The 22,801-nt window shown below is 32.1% G+C and overlaps 1 protein-coding gene across 1 annotated transcript in view; it reads right to left on the bottom strand.

Moving 5' to 3' along the window:
* LOC149064675 (calcium-activated potassium channel slowpoke-like) overlaps positions 1-22,801 on the bottom strand; it is a 245,649-nt gene that overhangs the window by 65,373 nt on the left and 157,475 nt on the right. Inside the window, exons 9-12 of the mRNA XM_089255428.1 lie at positions 13,358-13,468; positions 12,224-12,329; positions 9,791-9,943; positions 383-538 (exon numbers count right to left, since the gene is read on the bottom strand). Of these exons, the coding sequence (XP_089111554.1) occupies positions 383-538; positions 9,791-9,943; positions 12,224-12,329; positions 13,358-13,468 (526 nt within the window). The remainder of the gene's footprint in view (positions 1-382; positions 539-9,790; positions 9,944-12,223; positions 12,330-13,357; positions 13,469-22,801) is intronic.

The following is a 22,801-nucleotide window of genomic DNA, read 5'->3' as shown; positions in this document are numbered from 1 at the left end:
TTTTAAATGTATATTCTTCTGAATCATTCATTTCACTTTAAATGGCTAAAAATCTTGCTGAACGCGAAACAGAGGTGTATCTGGAAAGCGATTCCAAGATGGAAATAAATTATTCTGGCTCGAGTTAGAATTACTTATTGGATTAATTTGGACAGGCACAGCATTTTAGCTCACGACGTGGTTGTTTTAGGTTAGCGCATACATCCATATCAACTAAAATGCTCGTTAGCCGAGGCAGAAAAACGTCGAAAGAAATCTTTGTCAGCTGAGGCATTCGTTATCCAAGATATCACTGTTTAAGGGAGTCTGACCTTTCCTTGAATCTTGTACATTTGAGAGAAAATAAATGAATTTCTTCAAAAATTAGAGATATAAAACTTACCGTTTTATACGAACGCATAGCGAACAAATTTGCGACCATCGTTGAAAATCCAGGCGCTAGGCAGCTCTGTGCTATGAAACCCAGCTTGAGTTCAGCTAAGCATATGACGTCATCACCGTTTTTCCAGTTCCAGCTTGGTATGTTCAATAGATAAGCCTATTTATAGAAGAAAACCTCATAAACAACTTTTAATTGGCATACATAAGAATGTGCTAATAGAGTAGGAGGAGGTAGAGGAGAGCTCTCGATAATCCCTCAGTTTTAAGCGGGTTTTCTGCGATCATAGAACAAGAAAACGTGCAAAAGTTTATATTATTTTAATGGGCTTTTTCAATTAACTTCCAGTTAATCCGACACACATTGAACTGATACGTGCCGAATTAACGAGAGTTAACTGTAATTTTTACTTCTAGACCAGCGGTTTCCAGCTCCACGGCAGCTGGAAGAAAACCAGTAAATTTCAAAGAAAAAGTACAAATATTTTTAAATAATAAAAATAAATCAAGTAACTTTGATGACTAAATTAAAAATAGGCCTACGAAGCTCTGCCATGGAAATTATACAGGGAGTCCTTGTGAGTGCTAGCACGGCCTTTATCTCATCAACCGTCCGTCCAATTTAAAAAATGCTCAATAGGCGTTAAACAATTACCCTGTAAATGAGAAAAAGCCGTTTTACCCGCATTTAACGCTGTTCTTTCCCAAATTTCGTCCGTTTTTCTGATATATCTCTGTGAATATTGTACTACTTAGTTGAATATTGTACTACTGTTGCTACTTAGAAATATGGAATTGGAAGTTAGAGAACGGGGGAACGGTATAAAAATTTAGATTGTTTTTTATTTTGTTACACACTATATTTTCATTGTCAAAACTGGTACAGGGTAATTTTAGAACGCCTTCTCAGCATTTTTTAAATTGGAATCATACCTCTACGACGGACGGTTGATGAGACATAGGCCGTGCTAGTACTCACAAGAACCTGTTTTACCAGAAAAGGCTTTGCGAGTCAATTAAGGTTAAAATTTGTTATTCTAGATACTTATTTAATACTTTTTCCTTTTATTAAAATTACATATTCAGTGTATTTTTATTCACACAATTGCAATAATATACATAATTATAAGTGCAGGATATCCCATAAATCCGCAAATAGTTTAAAATTCATGAAATCAGAATCAACTGCTATGATACCGAAAAAAAATGTTTAAGTTCCTGTTGATAGAGGGCACTTTACGAAAGCGAACCACAAAACTCTGGAGCTGAAGGTCTTTCTTCAACCTCTTCTGTGTCCGTAACATTCGTTAAGCTTCAGACGGCGATTCGTGACTGATCTAAAAAAAATTCACAATGGTGCTTTATCCTTTAAATGTCCTCATCACAATGAAAACCAGCAACAGGGAAATTCAGACGTGAGCTGTTAATCATACATCCTTCATATTTCATAGGAGACTAATTTGCATATTTCCAGTCATTTGCTGTCGTGCTGCGTCCTCTATTAACAAAAATTTGAAATAATGTTTTCTTCTTTACCGAAAAAAATCGCTCTTCGTGAGAATAATTTTACGAATACGTTTGAGTCATGCACAAACTTACAATCACGCAACACGTTCGTGAGATATTCCATAGTTCGTGGATAATTCCATGTATCGATTCGTTAGAAATTCCATAGAGGAATTATGCAAAAGGTATATGCACAGTTAAACAGTTAAGCAGTAGTAATAGAGTGGTTAGCGAGGTAGCCTTCGACTACGCAACTCTGGGTTTGAATCCCGGTTCGGGTATGAATGAATACTAACAAATTCACTGGACAGATCTGACGGATCTCTTGGAAACACGTGGAGATCAAATCTTTACAATAAAACCTCACTACAACGATACTCGATATAACGATATGTTTATATGATGAATGATATACAATGATATCTGTTATAAATCTTGTTTGGAATCGCTTATATCTAATGGTAAAATTCTCTCGATACAACGACATCCTTTAGTACGATAAACTCCTCTATAACGATATTTTTTGAGGAGATTCTCAAACCGTTACAACGATATTTTTTTAAATTTCGCTGAAATATTTTTAAACTTGTCACATGTTTCAGTTCTTCCGAGGACGTCTGATAGTATCAGTATGTGTTCGATCATCGAAAATTACGAAATTCGCGGTATTGCCATTTCTTGAATGGCCACCAAATTGCAATAAACCTCTTTACAGGGGCAATACATCTAAATTTGTTGAATCAACCGATCAATTAAAAATTTTTTTTCGAATAAATACTAAACCACGTCATTTTCTGGTGGTAAATTCCATAGTCAACGCCAATTTAGAAAAGAAGCAGCATAAATTTGAGAGCACATGATGATAAGGTTGCCTCTCGATATAACGACGACATTTTGTCTTGGTCTGTAGAATGTCGTTACAGCGAGGTTTCACAGCATTATCAATATTTCATCAAGAAAACACATCAAAAATATATTTTTATAGTCACTCCAACGTTATAGTGAAAAGAATTCAGTACCTAATAATATCCATTTTGAAAGTACGCTAATAACCCATTTTCATATCCTCATTCAATAACATTCATCTTTCAATTTGACAGAGCAATTATATATCTCCAGAGCAGAAATATTCGAAATAACATTTGTTTTTCTTTAAACTTCAAGAGAATATTTATGAGAACTTCCCGGGGAAGAAAAAAGTACTTTCCGAAAAGAATGTAAATAGTTATCAGATGATTTAGTCAAAGTTATTCCACGTTTAGAATCGATTTCCTTTTTTAAAAAGAAATTTCTCGAATTCTTTTCCGGAGCAGTTTTGGACTCGAACTTGGAAAGAATGTGTGGCTATGAAACTAAAAATTCGCTCTTTCGAAATAATCTTCAGAGTAATTATGTCAAAGCTTTTCGAGAGACCTCTTGGGCTTGTCATAATAAACGAATACACTGAGACGTTTTTCATTCGCCCTAGTGCTCTTGATTTATTTAGGAAATTTCTTTGATCTTATATGTAATTTATCGAACTTTCCAGGGAATGTTAAAGGAAAAAAAAATGCACTTAAAGATATTTTCTGTCACTTTTAATTGAATTTCTTGAGTTTACTTACAGCCGCGCTTATTAAATTTACAAAAGTAAATTGAAAATATGCCAAAAGAATGTCTTTTTTTGTGTCACATTCTTGCAAATTTATTATTTATATATATATAGAGAGATAGAGTGTGTGCATATTCATATTAAATTTTTTATGCTTTCTACTTCATTATATATATTAGCTTTAATTACATGTTCTTTGTTTTGGCTAACAAAAATACTTGTTATTAAAATTCTTTAATAAATTTGATGAGGGATCCAAATTTTCACCGTTGCACTTTTTCATTTATTTGGATGCTAATTTTGGAGACATTAACTTAGTTTTGCTAATGAATGTGTTTTTAAGGTAGAAAAAGGACGACATTATTGAATATGTATTCAAACAAATCTTACGCACTTTTTTTCTCTAGTTTAATTATTTTAATACATGAACCCCTGTTTTTTTATTAATCTATTTGTGCATTTTAATTAAGACTGAATCAAATTGATCTGTATTTGATCATATTTCATTTATACTTTACCAAATAATATTTCTCGTCAACTTTTTTTTAATTCATTCATAACTATAAAACTTCTACAAAATAAAATATTTAATGTAAATATTAAAATTTTCCATTAAATTTTCAAAAACATAATTTTTTTATTGCATTCATGTTAAGAAACAAATAAAGATTACACATGAATAAGAATAATACTGAATGCATTTCTTTTGAAATAAGTTTAAAATAACTGACCTGTAATTTAAAATTCCCTATTCCCCGAGAAATGCGGAAATATTCATTTAATAGGTATTTTATTATTTTCTTTGAATTATTTTTTTTTCAAAAGACGATTTTTGCAATGCTTCTTTTAGACGTTTCCATTATCTTTAAATCGAAATGTCTCCAATTATATTCAATTGGAAATACATTTATACATGTGCGAGAAAAATTGTAAGAAAATTCTATGAGATTGAAATGAAATTGTAAAGTGCATTTATGTCTGTCATCCAAGCTTTTATCTGAGAGAATAGATAAAAACTATATATACATTTCCATCGTAATATATATTTTTGCTATTTCCGACATTTTTCCTTATTTTTTTATTTTATTTCGTCCTCCGAAAAAAATATGTACTCACTTTATTTCAACACTTCCTTGTGACGGAACAAGACGCCATAAAAATACTTTCTCTCAAAAGAAAATAAATAGTAAAATGTAAAATATAAAATGTAGGGAAAGAGAAGATTTCTTTTCTTAGTGAAAAAGTAATATAAAAGAGAAAATAGCAAAATCTAGACTCACGAAAATTGGATACAAAATTCCAGACATACGTAAAAGAGGGAAGAGGAAACGTGCCAGAGATTTCTCGCTTCAGAAATTTACTTCTTACTTTTTGCACATAAAGTATATATGCGTATGTGACCGGGAGTCGTCTTCGGCTTATATTTTTAGGCTTAAGAAAAGAAAAATATGTATCACTTGGGAACGAGATATCACGAGATTCGAGTGTTGAGAAAAACGAAAAAGTAGAATCGAAAGTGCAAATGGAAATCTCTTGTTTCGGGCATCGTTTTTCTTGGTTAAGAACGATTAGTATTGGTTTGCTGTTGTATCTTTCGCACGTTTCTTTAGTTTTCTAAGGTTTCATACGAAACCATTTGTTGTGTGATACGAAACTAGTTGAGTAATCGTATATTATTCTAGTATGGGTTCAAGCGATCTCTGTAATTCCTTGTAGGCCAAAAAATGTCGGAGAATGTTAGTGGAAAGTATCGAAAAGTATGTGAAAGATCGTTTGGTTCTAATCGAAGTGTTTCTATTCAGATGTTTTTGAAGAGGGAACCAGTGGGAAAACTGCAGCAAAAGCCCCTTAAAGGGAGGTCGGCTCATTAATTTGGCTTCCCATGCTTTACTATGGGGAAAACTCACTTTAAGAATCATTCAAAAATATTTTATTCGTTTTAAGCACCAAATTTTTTTTCTTAAATTTTGTAACTGGCTTCGTACAATTTAACGAGAGCTTTTCGGATTTTATTTGTTGGGAATTTATTTTTGGAACATTATTTTCAAAAACATGCAACTTTTTCAAAAAAAAAAATCGCCACCAACATTTGCTCATATTTCATGCCATAAAATTGTACGAAATAATTTCAATAAAAAATTCTCTCCCTGAAGCATTTGATACCACAGTGCTAAGAAACCCGTATTTGTGTAGGATAGGGCTACAATAAATGTGGGATACGAAACCAGCTTGTGGTAATCGTTTATTATTCTAGTGTGGATTCTAGCAATCTCTGTAATTCCTTGTTAGCTGAAAAGGTCGGAGAATGTCAGTGGAAAGTATCGAAAAGCAAGTAAAAGATCGTTTGGTGCTGAAACTGGGGTTCCTATTTAGAGCTCTTTGGCGAGGGAAAACTGCAGCGAACTCGGTTGGGGGAGGGGGAAATTCAAAATTTTTATTTATAGCAACCTAATTTTTGTTTCTCCTTCAATTTCTGTAAATAGTTTTATACTATTTAACTTTGAGAAAAAAAGCATTTCTATGGGAAACCATAGTATAATAAATTCATGCCAGCACTATACAGGCTGTCCCAAATTGCTTGCACAGCATATATATCTGCAATTGTGGACTTTAGAGAAACGCACTTACAATTATAAAATGTTTTCAAATAACGTGGTTACTTAAAATCTCAAAATTTTGTTTGAAGGGTTGTATATGCATATAAAAAAATATAAAACCTTTTATACAGTCTCCGTGTGCTAAGATCACACGTGATATCGTTCTGGAATGTTATTTGCAAAAAATTTCATATTTCTAAATGTAATATTTATCGAGATATTGAATATACAGTATAAAATCACTTTGGCAACTTTGTTACTTTGGCGAACTTGTGGCCGACGGATCCCTGGGGGTCTGTGAGTACTTTGTAAGGGGTCAGCGGGATGATTTTCATTTACTATTATTGCAATGAATGACACCTTTGGTGCTATGAAATTGTAATTTGTTCAATTTTTATGATATGCAAATTATAAAAAACAACAACAATACATTTGCATTTCATGGGAGAGTGGTGTCAAAATAGGTTGTCTGGGGATCCGCGGAGCGTTGACCTCTCTATTACAAGGGGTCCGCTGAGCATTTGTGTTCAGTACGGGGGGGGGGGGCGCTTCGCAACAACAAAAAGGTTGGGAAACATTGATATGGAGTATCCCATAAGTTCGTAAATAATTTAAAAGTTCATAGAAATTGATGGAGTTGGTACATTTGAACGCGTTTTGTGAAAACTCTATTCTCACAAACGGGGATATTTTTTAGTAGTAGTAGTAGTAAAATAATAATAATAATTCTGTGGCGCTCCTTGTATTGTGCAATTTTTACATTTTTAATGGTTTTTTTTTATGCCATCCACTAGCTAGGCATTATCTAGTGTCTTCTTGTATTGGAGTTCAGTCTGGCTCCAACTGTCGACCGAACATGTACTAAAAACACCTCTCTCTCTTTTATTTCTTCTATTAAATGACTTAGTATGTTTCCAAAATAACGAGACATCCACCAGCACTCGCGTCACCACAATTCAAATTTTTTCGATAGAAGGCATAATTGCTGCATAAAAGCAAATGAATAGAAATATTCTAACCAGAGTCCTATAAAATGCAGGTACTACGATTAAAAGCTCATGTCTGAATTTTTCCGTTACTGGCGCTTACATAAGGTTTCCATTGTGATGTTCACGCTGGTGAATAGGCAACCACCGGCGAACTTGTTTTATTTCAGCCACGGATCACCGGCTTAAGTTTTACGAACGTTTCAGACACGGATGAGACTGAAGAATATTTCAGGTCCAATCATTCCTCCTAAACTGCTTTAGAGCATCCTCTATCGACAAAAAGAATTGAACTGATTTTTTTCCAGGCAGGCCTACAATAAATGTTGACCATAGCCTATCATATCTATATACGGGGTGATTATAAAAAAACTATCCCGACATATGGGTCCCTAACTATCATACCATTCACAGAAACTGAATGAAATTTTGGCATAAGGTATTTTGAGGTATGCGCTCAAGAATGATATGGAAAACAACAGTGTCACTCTAACAGTTACGGTTACAGTGAGAAAATTTCGAAAATATCAAATGGCAACACCAAGTTTTTTGTATTGGGATGCGATCTCCATACTGAAAAACACTAAATAGCGTTAGAATGGCACCTGTAGCACGAAAATCCCCGGAGCTAGTCAAGGAAAAAGTAAAAAGGACTTTGCCGTGCACCAGAGCATTAATGTTCGTTTCATTCGTCACACCGTTTCTTCGATCCCAGCCTGATTAGTCCTCCACAAGGTCATGTGGAAAATTTGTGAAACACAATAAAATGCTTTATTTTATGCTGCTTCTCTGTCCTTATTGGTTGTCCTCACTTTTAGCCTATCTACCGCCGGTGATTTTCATGCTACAGTTGCCGTTCGAACGCTATTTAGGGTTTTTCACAATGGAGATCACATTCCAATACAAAAAACTTGGTGTTGCCAAGTCGAAATTTTCTCACTGTAACCGTAACTGTTAGAGTGACACTGTTGTTTTCCAAACCTTTTTGGAGCGCATACATCAAAATACCTTATGCCAAAATTTCATTCAGTTTCTGTGAATGGTATGATAGTTAGGGGACCATATGTCGGGATAGTTATTTTATAATCACCCTGTATATAAAATTGATTTTCTGTCTGTGTGTATGTATGTTCTCTATACAAATCTACAATTTTATATCGATCGTCGCCAAATTTTGCATATATACCAAATGAGACCCGACTTGAACGATAGGCTACTTTAAAATTTCGTCAGAGCAGGGCAAGTGCCCCAAATGGGCAAAAAACTGTCGGGCAACAATGATTTTTGGGCCTCAACAATCACTTTCCGAACGTTTACTTTGGTTACCGTGATTCCCTAGCAATGCGTTTAAGACGTGTATATGCCTTTACAATGATTTGTCACTTCTTCAATGCTGTACGTATATGTATAATAGTTGGCCACATTTTCAATACCCCCAGTAATGAGGTTTTTGACTCGGACGTCATAATCATCATCCGCATTGCTTTGAGGGTCAGGAAAAGGGTGATCCTCATAGAAATCAGTGCTAAAATTGTCGATTTTACTGTAGAAATGCGGAAATTAGTGGGATTTTCCGCCCCATCAATAATTTTAAAAATTGTATTGAATACTCGATTTTTGAAATATTCAGTTCGCTTAGAGATATGAAGCCCAGGAGATTAAATATGAAGTACTTAGCCGGACCTACTTTCGAGTTGGATATTCATGCAATGTATAACATTGATTTCAACTTTTTATTTATATCTTCTCAAGCATGAATATTTTCTCCGTATTGTCTTTTAATATTCAACTGCATAAATGGATACAGTTTAGGTTGTTTTAAAATCAATTTTGGGTCCGTAAAGTACATCGAAGAAATTCCACAAATTTAATTAAGCATTTTTGGAAGCAGAAACAGACAGAAATAGATAACTTGAAGTTCGGGACGGGGATCGAAATACCTAGCGCCCCTTAAAAAAGGAAAAAAACATGTTCGTTTCTATGTTTCTTTAAATCTAGATTTGTTCATTTCATGAAGTCGCCTTATTGGTTTACTTAGACACGGTTTGTATGTCCCTCAAAGAAAGAGGGAGATATCACGTGATCCAAAAAGCCTCATTAAAGAAAACCCGGGCAGCGCCGGGTATTATAGCTAGTTATCTATAAAACTGTGAGCTAAATTGATTCTACTGCACAACACTGCTTGTGAAAATAATGTTCTGACAAAAACATAGCCTAATGAAAGATTTTAAAACAATGAAATAGATTAAAAATAATTGAAACTCGTAGATGAAAAAATAATTAAAATAGATTAAAAAAATTTCTATATATTTTTTATTTAATGTTTGGTTTATTTTACATTTTTCTAGTCGTACATTAAGAATTTTTTTTGTGTTTGTGTTTTCTTTGTTTATTTTTATCATTCAACTTTTTATTTGACACGTTCATAGTGTCGTATGTGTGAATTGTTTTAAATGTTTCTGTTAAATTTGTATCTCTTTATTTTATTCCATAATTATCATGTATGTTTTCGATCGTCTATCTGTACAACATAGCCTATGGATGGTAAATATGTTTTTGCATAATTAATTTTAATTCTCTGTATGTGCAAGAATTAATAAATTTGATTTGAGACGAAAAATATATAAAATAGATTTAAAAAATATATCTGGCGATGTTTTGACGGCCGATGTTTGTTTACACGACGCCGTCTAAATCGAGGTGAATTGAAAGGAATTTCTTAACCCGCTTACCTTATTGTGGTACTGCATAAGCTGTATGATAACCCTGATGTCATCAGAAAAGTTCTTTATGGAGATGACCCTCATAATATTCGCAGCATCTTCAGCGTCTGGATCTTGACAGTATTTATTTGCCAATACCAGACACGCATCTGCTTGTTGGACCTGCGTAGAAATCGTGGGAAATATAACGAGAAGCCACATCTATATTGTTTCATGCAATAATTGAGCCAACGTAAGTGTCCTTAATTTCAGCCACGAGTGTCTGTCTAATGGATAGTAATTCATGAAGGTATATTTTATTTGAAAACTGGATTTATCGGAGTTTCAAAAATAATGGTTTTAATTATGAAATATACGCGAAAATGAGATCTAATTATGGTCGCATTACTCCAGCATATTGCCTTTGTGTGTGTGTGTGATATAGCTTATTAGCTTTCTAGCTGAAGGCGAGCTGAATTTATGTGACTGATCCAATATATCGTTCCCATTAGAATTTAATTCAGGCGTGGATCAGTATAATAAGTTTTGATGCATGCCCGTGTTGCTTGAAGATGCAAATGACACACACCAAGACGATCATTTCTGTAAGCGGTAATGTCTGAATTTCTGAGAGAAAACAATATTGCATTATATACGGCAGTATTTACATTGCAAAATGATTTCGACTGATCACCATGCGCAATTCATACAAATTATAGCGTGGAGATTCACGCATCAACAAACATTTAATACAAATCTTTCCGGGAGTATATTCTATTATGGACATGGACATGCCCTGCTGGTGTTAGTTTGGAGATCGATAAGGATCTAGCAATTAGGTGTCGGTATTGAATATGCGACAAACTACCAATGATTGGGAAATCCGTAGTCAGCTTCCGAACCTATCATGCATTTGATATTACGGATATGATTATATTCTGAACATGTATGAACATTGGTATATATTGGATTTGGCGTGGTTTATTGGCATCTCTATCAGGCTTTCATTCGAGTCACTTCATTCTACTGCTAATGCGATTATTTCCTCCGCTATCATCAGGGAATAGTCTCAGATACATTTGGATTGAATAGTTCCATGTTGAATCATTGCTATGTTTTCAATAAGATTTTTATTTATTTTGTAAAAATTGAGTGCGATATATTTCATAAAGGTTTGTAAATCCTGGATATTTGCAATTTTTTGTTCAAAGATTTCGGTTTAAAATAAAGATTCAAGAAACAATTGAAAAGAAAACACTGAAACTTCATACTTCTTTTTGATAAAAATTTAAAAAATTAATACTTTAAAAAAAAAAACTTTAAAAGATATCACAAAATTTATAAATATGATTTTTTAAATTGAAAAAAAAATGCAATCTGAATTAAACTACATCCAGGAATTAAAATATATAAAAACAAAACTTTAGAACTTGTATTATTTAAAAAATTAAAAAAATAAATAAAAATTCAGAAGTTTTAAAAAAATACTGAAAATTCTAATATTTTTTTTAATTTCTTAAACTCAGGAAATATATATTGGTAATTTAAAAACAATGCGAAGCCTAAAAGTTAAAAATGATAAAATTTTCACAATTCAGAGAAATTCTAAAATTTTTAAAATCTCTGAAACTTGAATGGAATTAGTTGGACTTAATGGAATTTTGACTTAAAATTTTGAAAACTTAAAATCTTTATTAATTCTAAAATTTTAAAGAAATAAAAATTAAGAAATTTGAATTTTTTTTTTTGAAACTTTAAATTGCCTGATTTAAATGCTAGAGATATAAATTCTAAAATTTTAAATGTACAAAATTCAGAAGTTTATAAAAGATTGTAAAAACTAAAACTTTTCTAATTTGTCAAATTTGTGGTATTTTAGATCGATTAGTGAAAAAAATCTAAGTTCACTGATTTGATTTTTAAATTTTTTAATATTCAAAAATAGAAAGAGAGAGAGAGTCCAAAGCACTATGACAAATTATAATAAAGTCAATAATATAGTTAAAAAAATTTCATTTCTAATAACTACGGAATTTCAAGCTTGAAAGCTATTTCTTAAAATCAAAAGTCACTTAGTAATTAGTACCAAGGATGCATTAGAGATCACCCAAATATTGTCAAATAACGCCGAAAATTAACTAATGACCTATTTTGAATATGATAACGTATTCAAAAATTCAGGAAATCTTTCCTTAAATCTTGATGTGATCAGTTTGGAGTAACGATATGTAAAGCAAATAATTTCCACGAAGCATTTTTTTTTTCAGATTTCGTCACTACTTCCGATGGTCATATATGAAGTTTTAACGCGTAGTGATTTGTTTCCGATATTTTTAAATCTTTTCAGGAATCTTGAGATGAAAAGAAGTAAAATCATTAAGGATGTAAATTGCATTTTTCGCTAATGCTACGAATGAAATTTGCATGAAAATCATAAAGTTATTTATAAAATTTATTTTTAACCTTCACACGTTGTAAATCCACAGGATTCATAACTGTTCCTTGAAAGAATTCGACTGTAGTGAAATGCCTTTTGAAAAGGCCTTCCAGTTCCAGATCTGGAGGTTTTCTAAAAATATAAAGAAATTCAGCATAAAAAAATGTATAATTGCGAATTTTGAAAATTTTAAGCCATTGTATAAATTAAGGTATAAAAATGAAAATAAAGAAGAGTTCTCCGATTACACGAAAGAAGAATAATTTGAAATTTTCTAGACTGATCATTATCGATTCAAAAGAAAATTTGAATTTAAATTTTTTTAGAACTGTAAAACTTTATAAAAATAGAAAAAATATTTGCCTCGAAAATTTATAAACAAATCAAAATGCTTGAAGTGAAAATAACGATTCGCTGCATTTTGTGTACATTAGAAATATATTTCAATGAAAATGAATTATTTTACAATTCAAAAGTCTAAGCAAAACACTTCTACCGATACTAATTAATCATTTTAAATGAGTAGAAATACATCCTGCTTTATTTTCATTGTTTTTGCTATAATATACTATTTCTCACATACCTATACATAACAGTGTGCATACAAGAGAATACCAACATATTCTGAAATTACATTGACGTACTTAAAAATAATATATATATTTTGAATTTATCATTTCTCTCTATAGCATAGTTGAATATAGATTGATTATTATTATTATTTTAATTTTCTAAAGAATACGATTTTTTGCTAACAATATCTGCTGTGATTAAGCTAATGCAAATATTACAAGGAATTACGGCTTGGCCCATTTTATATTTAAAAAGAAAATGTAGTTAGGTTACCGGATATAAAAAAAAAATAATTAATAAAAATGACTGAAAATTAAAGAGAAAAATTTTATCATGGTTTTGAGTCCATGGTTTTTATCATGGTTAATTCCTTGTAATTTAAAAAAATGTAATAATAAATTAGTTTTTTCATCTTATAAAAGTTCTTTTGATCTTCAAAATAGTAGATGAAACTCAAACTTAAACTGACATTTTTTTCAAATGTTGTAATATTTTAAATTAATTTTTATTTATATTTTTAGAGTAGTTACGACAGATATTCTAGCGCAGATCTGGATAAATATAAGATAAGAAATGAATATTTTCACCTGTGAAGGAAGACCACTTCAACATCAACATCTTCTCTGTCTTCGTGTAGAAAATCTTTTAGAAAATAAGATACCGAGTCGTAGTTGATATGACCACAAACCACTATATGCCTAAAATAATAGCGCAGGGCCCAAATAAAAAGAGTTATGGACATCGAAAAAAAAATATATACACTGTTTTCTGAAATTATTGCCGAAAATAAAGAAGGGCCGTAATGTACTTCCAATGTTATTCCGACTTGGAAAACCGAAATCTTTTCCTGCTAATGTGATAAAGACGACTATTAAAATTATTAGTTTCGTAAAACGAGAGCGACGAAGGTTTATTAATGAGTTGCACGGACGCCGATCGCGTGACTAGATATTCGACAAACTAATCTTTAAGTTCATAAAATGAGATAGTTAATGAGGGCGTGAACGGAATTTCGCGTGAATTGTCAAACTCCTTCGATAGTTCTAGATATGTGAAATAACTTTCTGAAGTAAAATGTAATTTCATTTTTTTTGAAGTAGAAACTTCCATTAAGATTTCGTCATGAAAAATTGTTTAATTTCTAAAAATGTAAAAAATCACCTTCCAATTTACATTTTGATGCGTTTTAAAACATATGAAAATTTTTTAAATGACATAATTGTCGTGTTATTTTCGATAATTATTGCTTATTTCATTTAAATTTTGATCTTTAAATTTTTAAATTACAGCTTTTTTTTTATCAGGTAATTAAGAAGAGCTGGTGCACAATCTTGGCTTTCCATGGTTCCCTAGGGGAAAAATTCCCCGTTTTTAAAGAACATTTAAAAGTTTTTTATTCTCTTTGGGCCTTCAATTTTTCCCTAAATTCTGTGGAGATATTTTGACACAATTTAACAAGAGCTTCTGGAATCATAGTTGCTGGTTATCTCGAATTTTACCTTCAACAATATGCAACTTTTTCAAAAATCACCAAAATTTACCTGTGTTTTGTCCCATAATTTTTTTTAATCATTATAATGTGGAATGCTCTCGTTGAAGCATGAGTGCTGAGAGATACACAAAGTTTCAAGGCATTTGAATAAGTGGTGTTAGAAAAATATTCCTTATTTGAAAAAAAAAACCAGTTTTGAGAAAACACATTCTAATGGAAAACATTAGTACACATAATGCCTTCCAGCGGTTTATATTAGAATACAGGGCGTCCCTGAACTCATGGAACTTATGGGTGAAATACACCTAAAGAAGCATTTTTTGTATAGCAATGTGGAGTCGGAAATGAAAAGTTTTGGCGGAAAAACTTTGATGAGGACCTCATTGCAAAACTTTCAGTAGCTGCTGGAACTGTTCGTGAAACACACGCAGCATCTTAGCCAATCACTTGCTAGAAGCTGCCAGGACTGTATCGATGTTGGTAGTGGCACATTTGAGTATAATGAGTACTGTAATTATTAACGTAAATGAAAAGTTTTTCCTATTTCTTCAGCATTTCGCGTATTTTCCCCCCAACACCTTTCATTTTCGACTGCACATCGCTGTACAAAAAATGTTTCTTTACTTGCATTTTACTCTCCCTTAAAGTTTGGCCCATGAGTTCAGGGACACCCTGTATTTAAATTTTTATTACGCAGGACAAACCAAAATTCCAATGCAGTTGGACGCAAAAATTTTTATAGTATTAATGTGTCGCCGATATTTTAACATAATTTGATTTTCAAAATGTATTATTTCTGTACAATAAATAAAATTAATGATGAAATTAAGTTATTCGGTTTAAATAAATTACTCTTCAAATAAGGATTTGAATATACGATTCTGAAATGTTAGTATTAATCGATTCCTTTAAAAAGTGCTTATAATTAAAAATTTTTATATTATTGTTTGTATTGATATATTGAATAAAAAAATAAAAAGATATATTTCTATTGTTAAATCGAACCCAGTCTGACAAAAAAATTACTTTCTTTCATTTAATGAATAATTTAATAGAAAATTCTCTTATATTTATCTTCGATATATAGGTAGTCACTAGAAAACGAATCGTATATTACAGATGAATAAATAATGAAAAGATTATTATTAATGCTTTGCAATGAAGTTATTAAATATTTCCATTTCAGCTATTTCTCGTCTTTGGGGAAATAATTTCGGGAAGAGAAAGAAATATTTTTTTTCCAGTGAAAATCGGAAGAAAATTTCAATTTCTTCTCGCTCTTTTTTTTCATTTTAACTCATTATTTTGGTTCACATCCGTTAATTATGTTCGCTTACATGAACAAGGACGCAACTATTTTTTGTAATTAAAATTTAAAATAAAACCTATCTTACTATTTTTCGGACCATAATTTTTGGAATCAGTTATTGATTTTCGTAATGAGTTTGTGTGATTGATAATATTATTTATACACATTTAAGTTCTTGATTAATATATATTCATTACAGTCTATGTTAGTACCGTCTTTCAGTTTTTAGGTAAGAATTTATTCAATTGCCTTAGTGACTTAATAATGAAAGATAATAAAGCCAATTCCATTTCGATCATTTTTCATAAGTCGAAATCTCTACAATTTTGGCTCCATTTCTCTATAATTTGGGATCAGAAATAGAAAGAAAGGATGCAGGTTTTTAGTTAATACAGTTCTCCCAAATATCGTCAAGGTCTATATAGTTCGTAAAGAGACTGCGTAAATCGTAACTCAAGTACGTAAGTCGGGAATCGGTTGTTTTACTAAAGGTGACTTTGATGATGGCATCGTTTTGCGTGTTCGAATCCAACTCGGGTTTCCAAGGCCAAAAATACTATATTCTCGTATAAGTTCCACTATCTCTCATATAATTCAGTTGAGATAGGTAGCACTGGCAAATTAAAAGAAAAATCTAAAACATGTGGTTTTTATATCAAGATTGCTTTAACTGTTGGTGCGCCTTAAATTTTTACACAAAATTTTATTTGAGTGGAACATCAAGAAGTGAAATTCGTCTATCAATTTAGTTTAATGCTTTCATGTGAGAAAACATCAATGATTAGACAATATTTATCTTTTTTAATCAGAAAAATTATGTAAAATAGTATTTTGTTATACATTATTAGATTACTCTTCGTTATGAATCACGCATAAATAGGTTTTGGAAATTATCATCCAGAAGAGAAGTATAATTTATTTTCTAAACTCATTTCATAGTCTGAGATTAAATTTTGTTTCTTCGAAATATGATTTTAGCGTGTTAAAAATAATTAAATTTAATGAAATACAATAATAACCATGTATCATTAAACAGGTTTTTCTATAGATTATTAATAAAGAATTTTCGTTGAAAAAAAATCAGTAATTTTCGCATGTGTTGATCATGTTCCGATATCCACGCAATTTTCTACAATGAAACTATTTTCCATTGAATAACTAATCTAATACGAGTACATTCGCACCGGCAAATATGAAACCTCTATAACTATGACTTGCAATCAAGAATCAAAATAGAAATTTTTTCAAATCAATTTTTTTCATTGCCAATTTTCAATTTCCTCACTTGAAGATAACAAATTAAATTGTTGTCAAATAACATGGCTATTATACTCCTTTCAATTAATGAGTGAAGAGAACAACATAAATTTATTCCACAAAAATTATCAATTTGAAATTCTGTCCTTTATGTCAAGAAAGCTAATTGGTTTGATTTTTAATTAGGAGAAAATAATTTTGAGGCAAAACAGTGACCTTTGCTCTTAGATGCGCCAAGACACTTAAAAGTGCCGCAGAAGTTACAAGCGGCATTTTATGACATGTTAATTCAAGGTATAACAATAGACTAAAGTGATAATTTTAATTAATAAGGACATTCGGTGACCGTTAAAGTCCCTGTTATATGTATAGTATATATATATGTACTTATTAGCTACTACACAGGGTGACCCATAAATTTGAACGGATTTTAAACAATGAAAACCAACAAATTGACGTGCCGGGTGTGCAGTTTGTTCCCTGTTAAAGAGTCGGTTATTTTCGTCAGTAAAAAAGAAGTTTGGACTATCGCCAATTGGTGCAGCGGATAAAAAAAATTTAATCCAAAAGGCACTAAATTATCAATTGCTTGCTTATTATCAAGACTTAAAGACGATGGGAATCAACAACTAGCTTATGAACAAATTCTTTCTAGACAATAGTGAATGTGAACTGAATAACGTTTTCAAGCGTTATTATGTCTCTTTGAAAGACTGCGATGTTGACACTAGTAAAAAGGCACATTTGGTGAAGTTGCTTTAGTCTAGATGGGGTGACGACCTTCTTTCTATTCGAAGCCAACTTAGCGATCAGCTGCGGCGTCGCAGGCCGCACCTTACGGAGTACTGAAAAACTACAGATTTGTATATGCCATAAATTGGGTAATTGAGAAACATGGGTCATTGAAATATTTAGTCCTTAAACTTTTACGTAGGGTTTTGTATTCCTTCACTAGATGAAGTGAAACTTATTCGATGTTTATCTGGTAGCGTTTCCAGCTGGGAACAGACAAGCCCACAACACGATACTGACATAACATGAAAAACTCAAGCATTTCCATCTTCACTTCAGAAAATGGAAGACAGATGGCAGCATGAACACGAAACAAGCGCAACTCAACAACATATTGACAACATATACCTAGGGCCACACATACCCTCAGAACTCACGTTCCGGCATGTACCGATTCATTAGAGATTCCGTAGAGGAATGTGTGCGAGATGCATGTACGGGGAAATAGTAGTAGTAGTAGTAGTAATAGCGTTTCTAGCTGGATGAATGCATTAAAAACTTAAAATTCTCTCTACCGCAAATTACTCTACCCAATACATTCGTAGTTCAAATTTTAAAGAGAGAAAAACCTTTATTATTTTTTCCATAAGTTTTTCCTTATTCCTGATTTGGTACCCTTCCTATAGCGGCACCCTATCGGGCCGCACGGGCAATTACGAAGAATAGTTTCACTCACCGGTAGACTCCGAGAGGAGTTTTATTATCGCGATAGTAAGCTTGCTAAAAAGCCTGCCACGCGGATCGTATTTACCATCCGAAGGTGCCTAGAATGGGTAAACACGTAATGATATTAAAATAAGACAGACCAGCTTCACATGGAACAGGCAGACTACCCGTAGATATGAAAAGATGCGCGCACAATATTGTCTGACGCACAATATTGACCAAGTCCATGAAATTATACGGAACCATACTCGCGGAACACGCATTCTTATCACGTGAACTATTTTCATTGACCAGAATAGCGGTGGTTCGGTTGAAGAAGTGCCAGTTTGGTGCAACGCATGATGTCACCAGCCTGCCGTCTCGAAATTTAGAGATGAGTGCTTCTTTCTTTCCGGCAGTGGAAATTCCTCGGTAAAAGACACAATATGAACCCGACTATCCAATTTATGAATCGCATTTATGCCCTTAAGAATTATTTGGGTCTCTGTGGCTTCGTCGGTGGAAGTTTCGATATACCACAGTGAGTTTGCATCCATTTGGGAAAAGTTTCGTTACAGCGAGCAGAACCCCAAATATGCATTCTGCTATGAACAACAGGTAAATTTCCCAACGAGGTGATGGAAAAGAAATACCCTTAACAAACAAGCCCGTGGGCCACCCGTTATCAAGATAATATACACGTCTTTCGGCAAGAATTATAAGAAATTTCTTTTGTGTCAAAAAAAAAAAAAATTTTCTTTCACAAGTCTAACGGTGTCAACTGCAACACGGAACGCCAATTTGTTTATTTTTCTCGTGATTTTTTCAAATCCGTTCAAATTTATGGGACACCTTGTAATTAAATCGAACGATTTAAATTGAGGACGAAATCGATTATGAATTTTATCTGATTTATTATTGATTTCAATATGCGATTTTTATGATTTTATATTCGAATTAAGATTTTGTATAGAATATAGGATTATATGCTTGATTTCCGATTGTATACGTAGATTGTGATCTCGCAACTGATTTTATACTTAGATTATGATTTTACAGTTGTTATGATTGTAATGTATGCTTTTTTATGAATGAATTGTCAGAGGTATATAAAGTCCGTGAGGACAATGAGCCGATATTGCCATATGGCGATGTGGCCTGGGTATCTTTCGGTTTGACGGACACCTTGTATATGGCTTGACAACAAAATAGCAAATGACACAGTAGCAGTGTTTTAATTCGATCAAACTGAAGTTTAAATAAATAAATGAGAAATACACGGACGCTTCATTTTTTTTCACCTAGCAAGCATATTTGCCGGTGCGAAAGTCCACGCCCACAAGTCTACACGTTAAATCACTGACACAGTCTAAAATCAAAAATGTACTCAAAACATTTTTAAATAAATAAACTATAATAAAAAAATAATAAAAAAAAAAAAAAAGTTAAATAAAAATACGATGCTTAAACACACGAGCTAAAACACTTCACTACACACAAGTAATACGCCTAATACGATATCGCTATTGAATGCATAAGCAATACGCAAGCAAACACTGATGCTGCTGGCTAGCTAATATTGATATGATAAGCATATAACGTAAAGCGCAGTACAACAATAAGCGTTGACACAGCACTCGCTATACATTTTTTTTTTCCTTGTAAGAAAGAAGAAAAGAAAAGAAAAAAAAGAACAGAAAAATGATAATAATGAAAGAAAATGAGAAAAAAAAAATGTGCTAATAACTGCTTTTTACCTTTTTCCCCGTTCTTTTCGGAGTGTGCCTCCATATTTTGATGGATGCCCTATGAGCTCGGTGATCTCAGGAATCCAACTTGCGAATACTGCCTGTACAGAAGGGACGGGGTAATTGGGCGCCAGGCATACTTTTTTTTTTTTGGTTTTTTTTTTTTTTGTGTTAAAATAATTATGCTTTTTTTGAATTTTTTTTTTTTCGTGTTATACGATATACATCAGCACAAAAAATAAGAACAGAAAGAAGTAAAAAGAAAATAAAGATCAAATTTGAGGGAAAAGCAAAGGAAATAAAGAATGTAATGTAAAATTAAGCATAGTGACGGGGAATGCTTCGTTTATAAATTCATCAAAATTCAATTTTGTGTATAATTGTTCTAATAATTGTTAAATATAATTGTATGTAATTGTTAAATATAATTGTATGTAATTGTTAAATATAATTGTATGTAATTGTTCAATTTTGCATATATTGAATTGTTTAGATTACAATTTTTTTCTATTTAGAGAATATAAAATTATATTCGTAAAACTTACCAAGTCAGAGAATTGTTTTCGAATTGCAATTGTGACAATTGCACTTTCTTTTTGTAAATTAATTATTTTTCTATTAATTTTTAAAAAGTGTCGTAGACTTTTTTTAATAGTCCATATATTTTAGCGATGATAAATGGTAGAATCAATTCTGATAAATAAAACTAGTTTTTATTACACATCAGCAAGTGCTCTTAGTCTTCAGGTCTCGTTCGTAGTTTCGTTAAGGAAAGAGACCCACCATTGCGAGCTTTGGAATAGTTGAAGTTGAACTTGCTTCTTCTTGCATTGTGAGATTGAAACTTCCACAGTGTGAAGCTATATCATAATTTTTTTATGATTCTTTTCGACACATAAAACATCTAGTCCTAAATTTCAGGTCTTCTTCATAGTTGTGGTAAGAGAAGAGAACTTCATCGTAGGCGTCCGAAAGATTTCCGTGTGTAGCCCGAACTACAAAGGGTGCTCTGCTCATATTGAAAAGTAATAGTTTTATGCTATGCAAATCGTTATGAACATTAATTATGCACTGTTTGTGCTGCATTTTATGTGTCTAGTTTCACATGACACAGCGCTATCTACTTGAAAAATTGAGACCTAAATTTTAAATCTATATAAAAAATAATATAATCTACGCCATAATGACTGTTTTCGTAAAAGCTACACTTTTTTTTTTGTAAATTAACAAATTTTCTATTAATTAAAAAAATGTGTCGTAGACTCTTTTAGACCAGTCCATATATCTTAACCATGAAAAGAATAGAATCAATTCTGATGTATAAAAATTTAGTCCTTACGAGAAACAAGCACCTAATGTTACTCCTCACGTCTCGTTTGTAGTTGCGTTGAGGAAAGGGACGTATGGTACTTAGTTTTATTGTAGATATGACTGCAAAAATTCGAATAGTTCCACTTGAAATTGCTTTTTCTTGCATTGTGAAATATATTGATCATGGAAATTTTGGAGTGAGATATGATATCATAATTTTTTAATTACAAAATAGTTCTTGTGTGTTTGTTCTATTTTCCTTCAGTAATAGTGGAAATAAGCATCCAAAAACATAATTTTTCATCAGTCGAGTCGATTAAAAGCATTACATTGCTCAAAGCCTATTCCACTCCCTTAATATAAATAATCCTCCACTTTATGTAATTTTCATACCAAATCCTTCTCAGGCTTGAAAGTCGTATTAGTTACGTATATAACGTAAAAAATCGTAAAAAAAATTAATTACGAAATGCCTAAATATGCCGTTCTCAGATCTTTTAAATCTGAAGGGAAAACCCCCCTAGCTTAGTTGAAATTGTTAATAAGCCGTGCACCGGATGAAATTTTCCATTCGCTGTAATCTTGGAAAAATGGTTTCATTGCGTACGTACAACGGAAAGTTTTCATTAAAGTGACGCTATTCCCCTCCCCGACTGTTCACAATATTCGATGATGAAAAGACCTTAGAAAGCTTTATTTAAACAGCTTACGGAAGAAGGTGGTCCTTTTTATTACAGTGAAAGGGGAGAGGACATAATGCTTTCAACACCAATAAACTGAATTTTACAGCCTTAAAGGCACCTTTAAAAATGTGTCTAAGCCTTTGTTATTTCCTTAGGCTTAGTGGAAATGACGGGAAAAGGATTTTTGCCTGTACTTCGCTTAAAAGTGTATTACGTTTTCAAACTAAAACGAAAAGAAAAAGGAACATTATACTGACTTTTGAAGAAAAATGAAGATTTACGAGAGTAGAATTCTCCATGTTAAAAAGAATTTAATACTTTATTCATTATTTCGCACCAAACGTTTCTCGAATTGAGCGCCAGAGTCATCTGTGAGTAATGAAATCTTGATTAAATACTAATCTCTCTTTTCGCGAAGACTCTTGGACTATTTCTAGCCAATTTATAAATCGCTTTAACTACCTAGTATTTCTATATTTTCCAAATGAATTTTATAATGCTCGTCATATTAAATACAGTATGTTTGTCATTAAGTGTTAATCTTTGGTAATTACATGTACATACAATATTCTTATGCAAATTTTGGAGGATTTTAATTCGTGATATTTATATAAGTGTCTCCTGTGCATAATTTCTCTCGACTAAATCCTTGTTTTAAAAGCTCAAGAAAAGATTCAATTTCAGTCAGTGAAAATATGCAAACTGTGCAATTTTGTAAATATGTAACATTGGGTATTCAAATCTTCAACGCAGTTGTGAATATTATAAGCTTAGGGGTATCATTAAAATTTCAA

Source organism: Pholcus phalangioides, unplaced genomic scaffold (genome assembly GCF_987345545.1).
Source record: "Pholcus phalangioides strain wild (caught in Gottingen) unplaced genomic scaffold, Ppha-v1.0 ptg000042l_1, whole genome shotgun sequence".
NCBI lineage: Eukaryota > Metazoa > Arthropoda > Arachnida > Araneae > Pholcidae > Pholcus > Pholcus phalangioides.
Note: the sequence above shows the minus strand (reverse complement) of the source record. Positions and strands in the feature narration are given on the sequence as shown.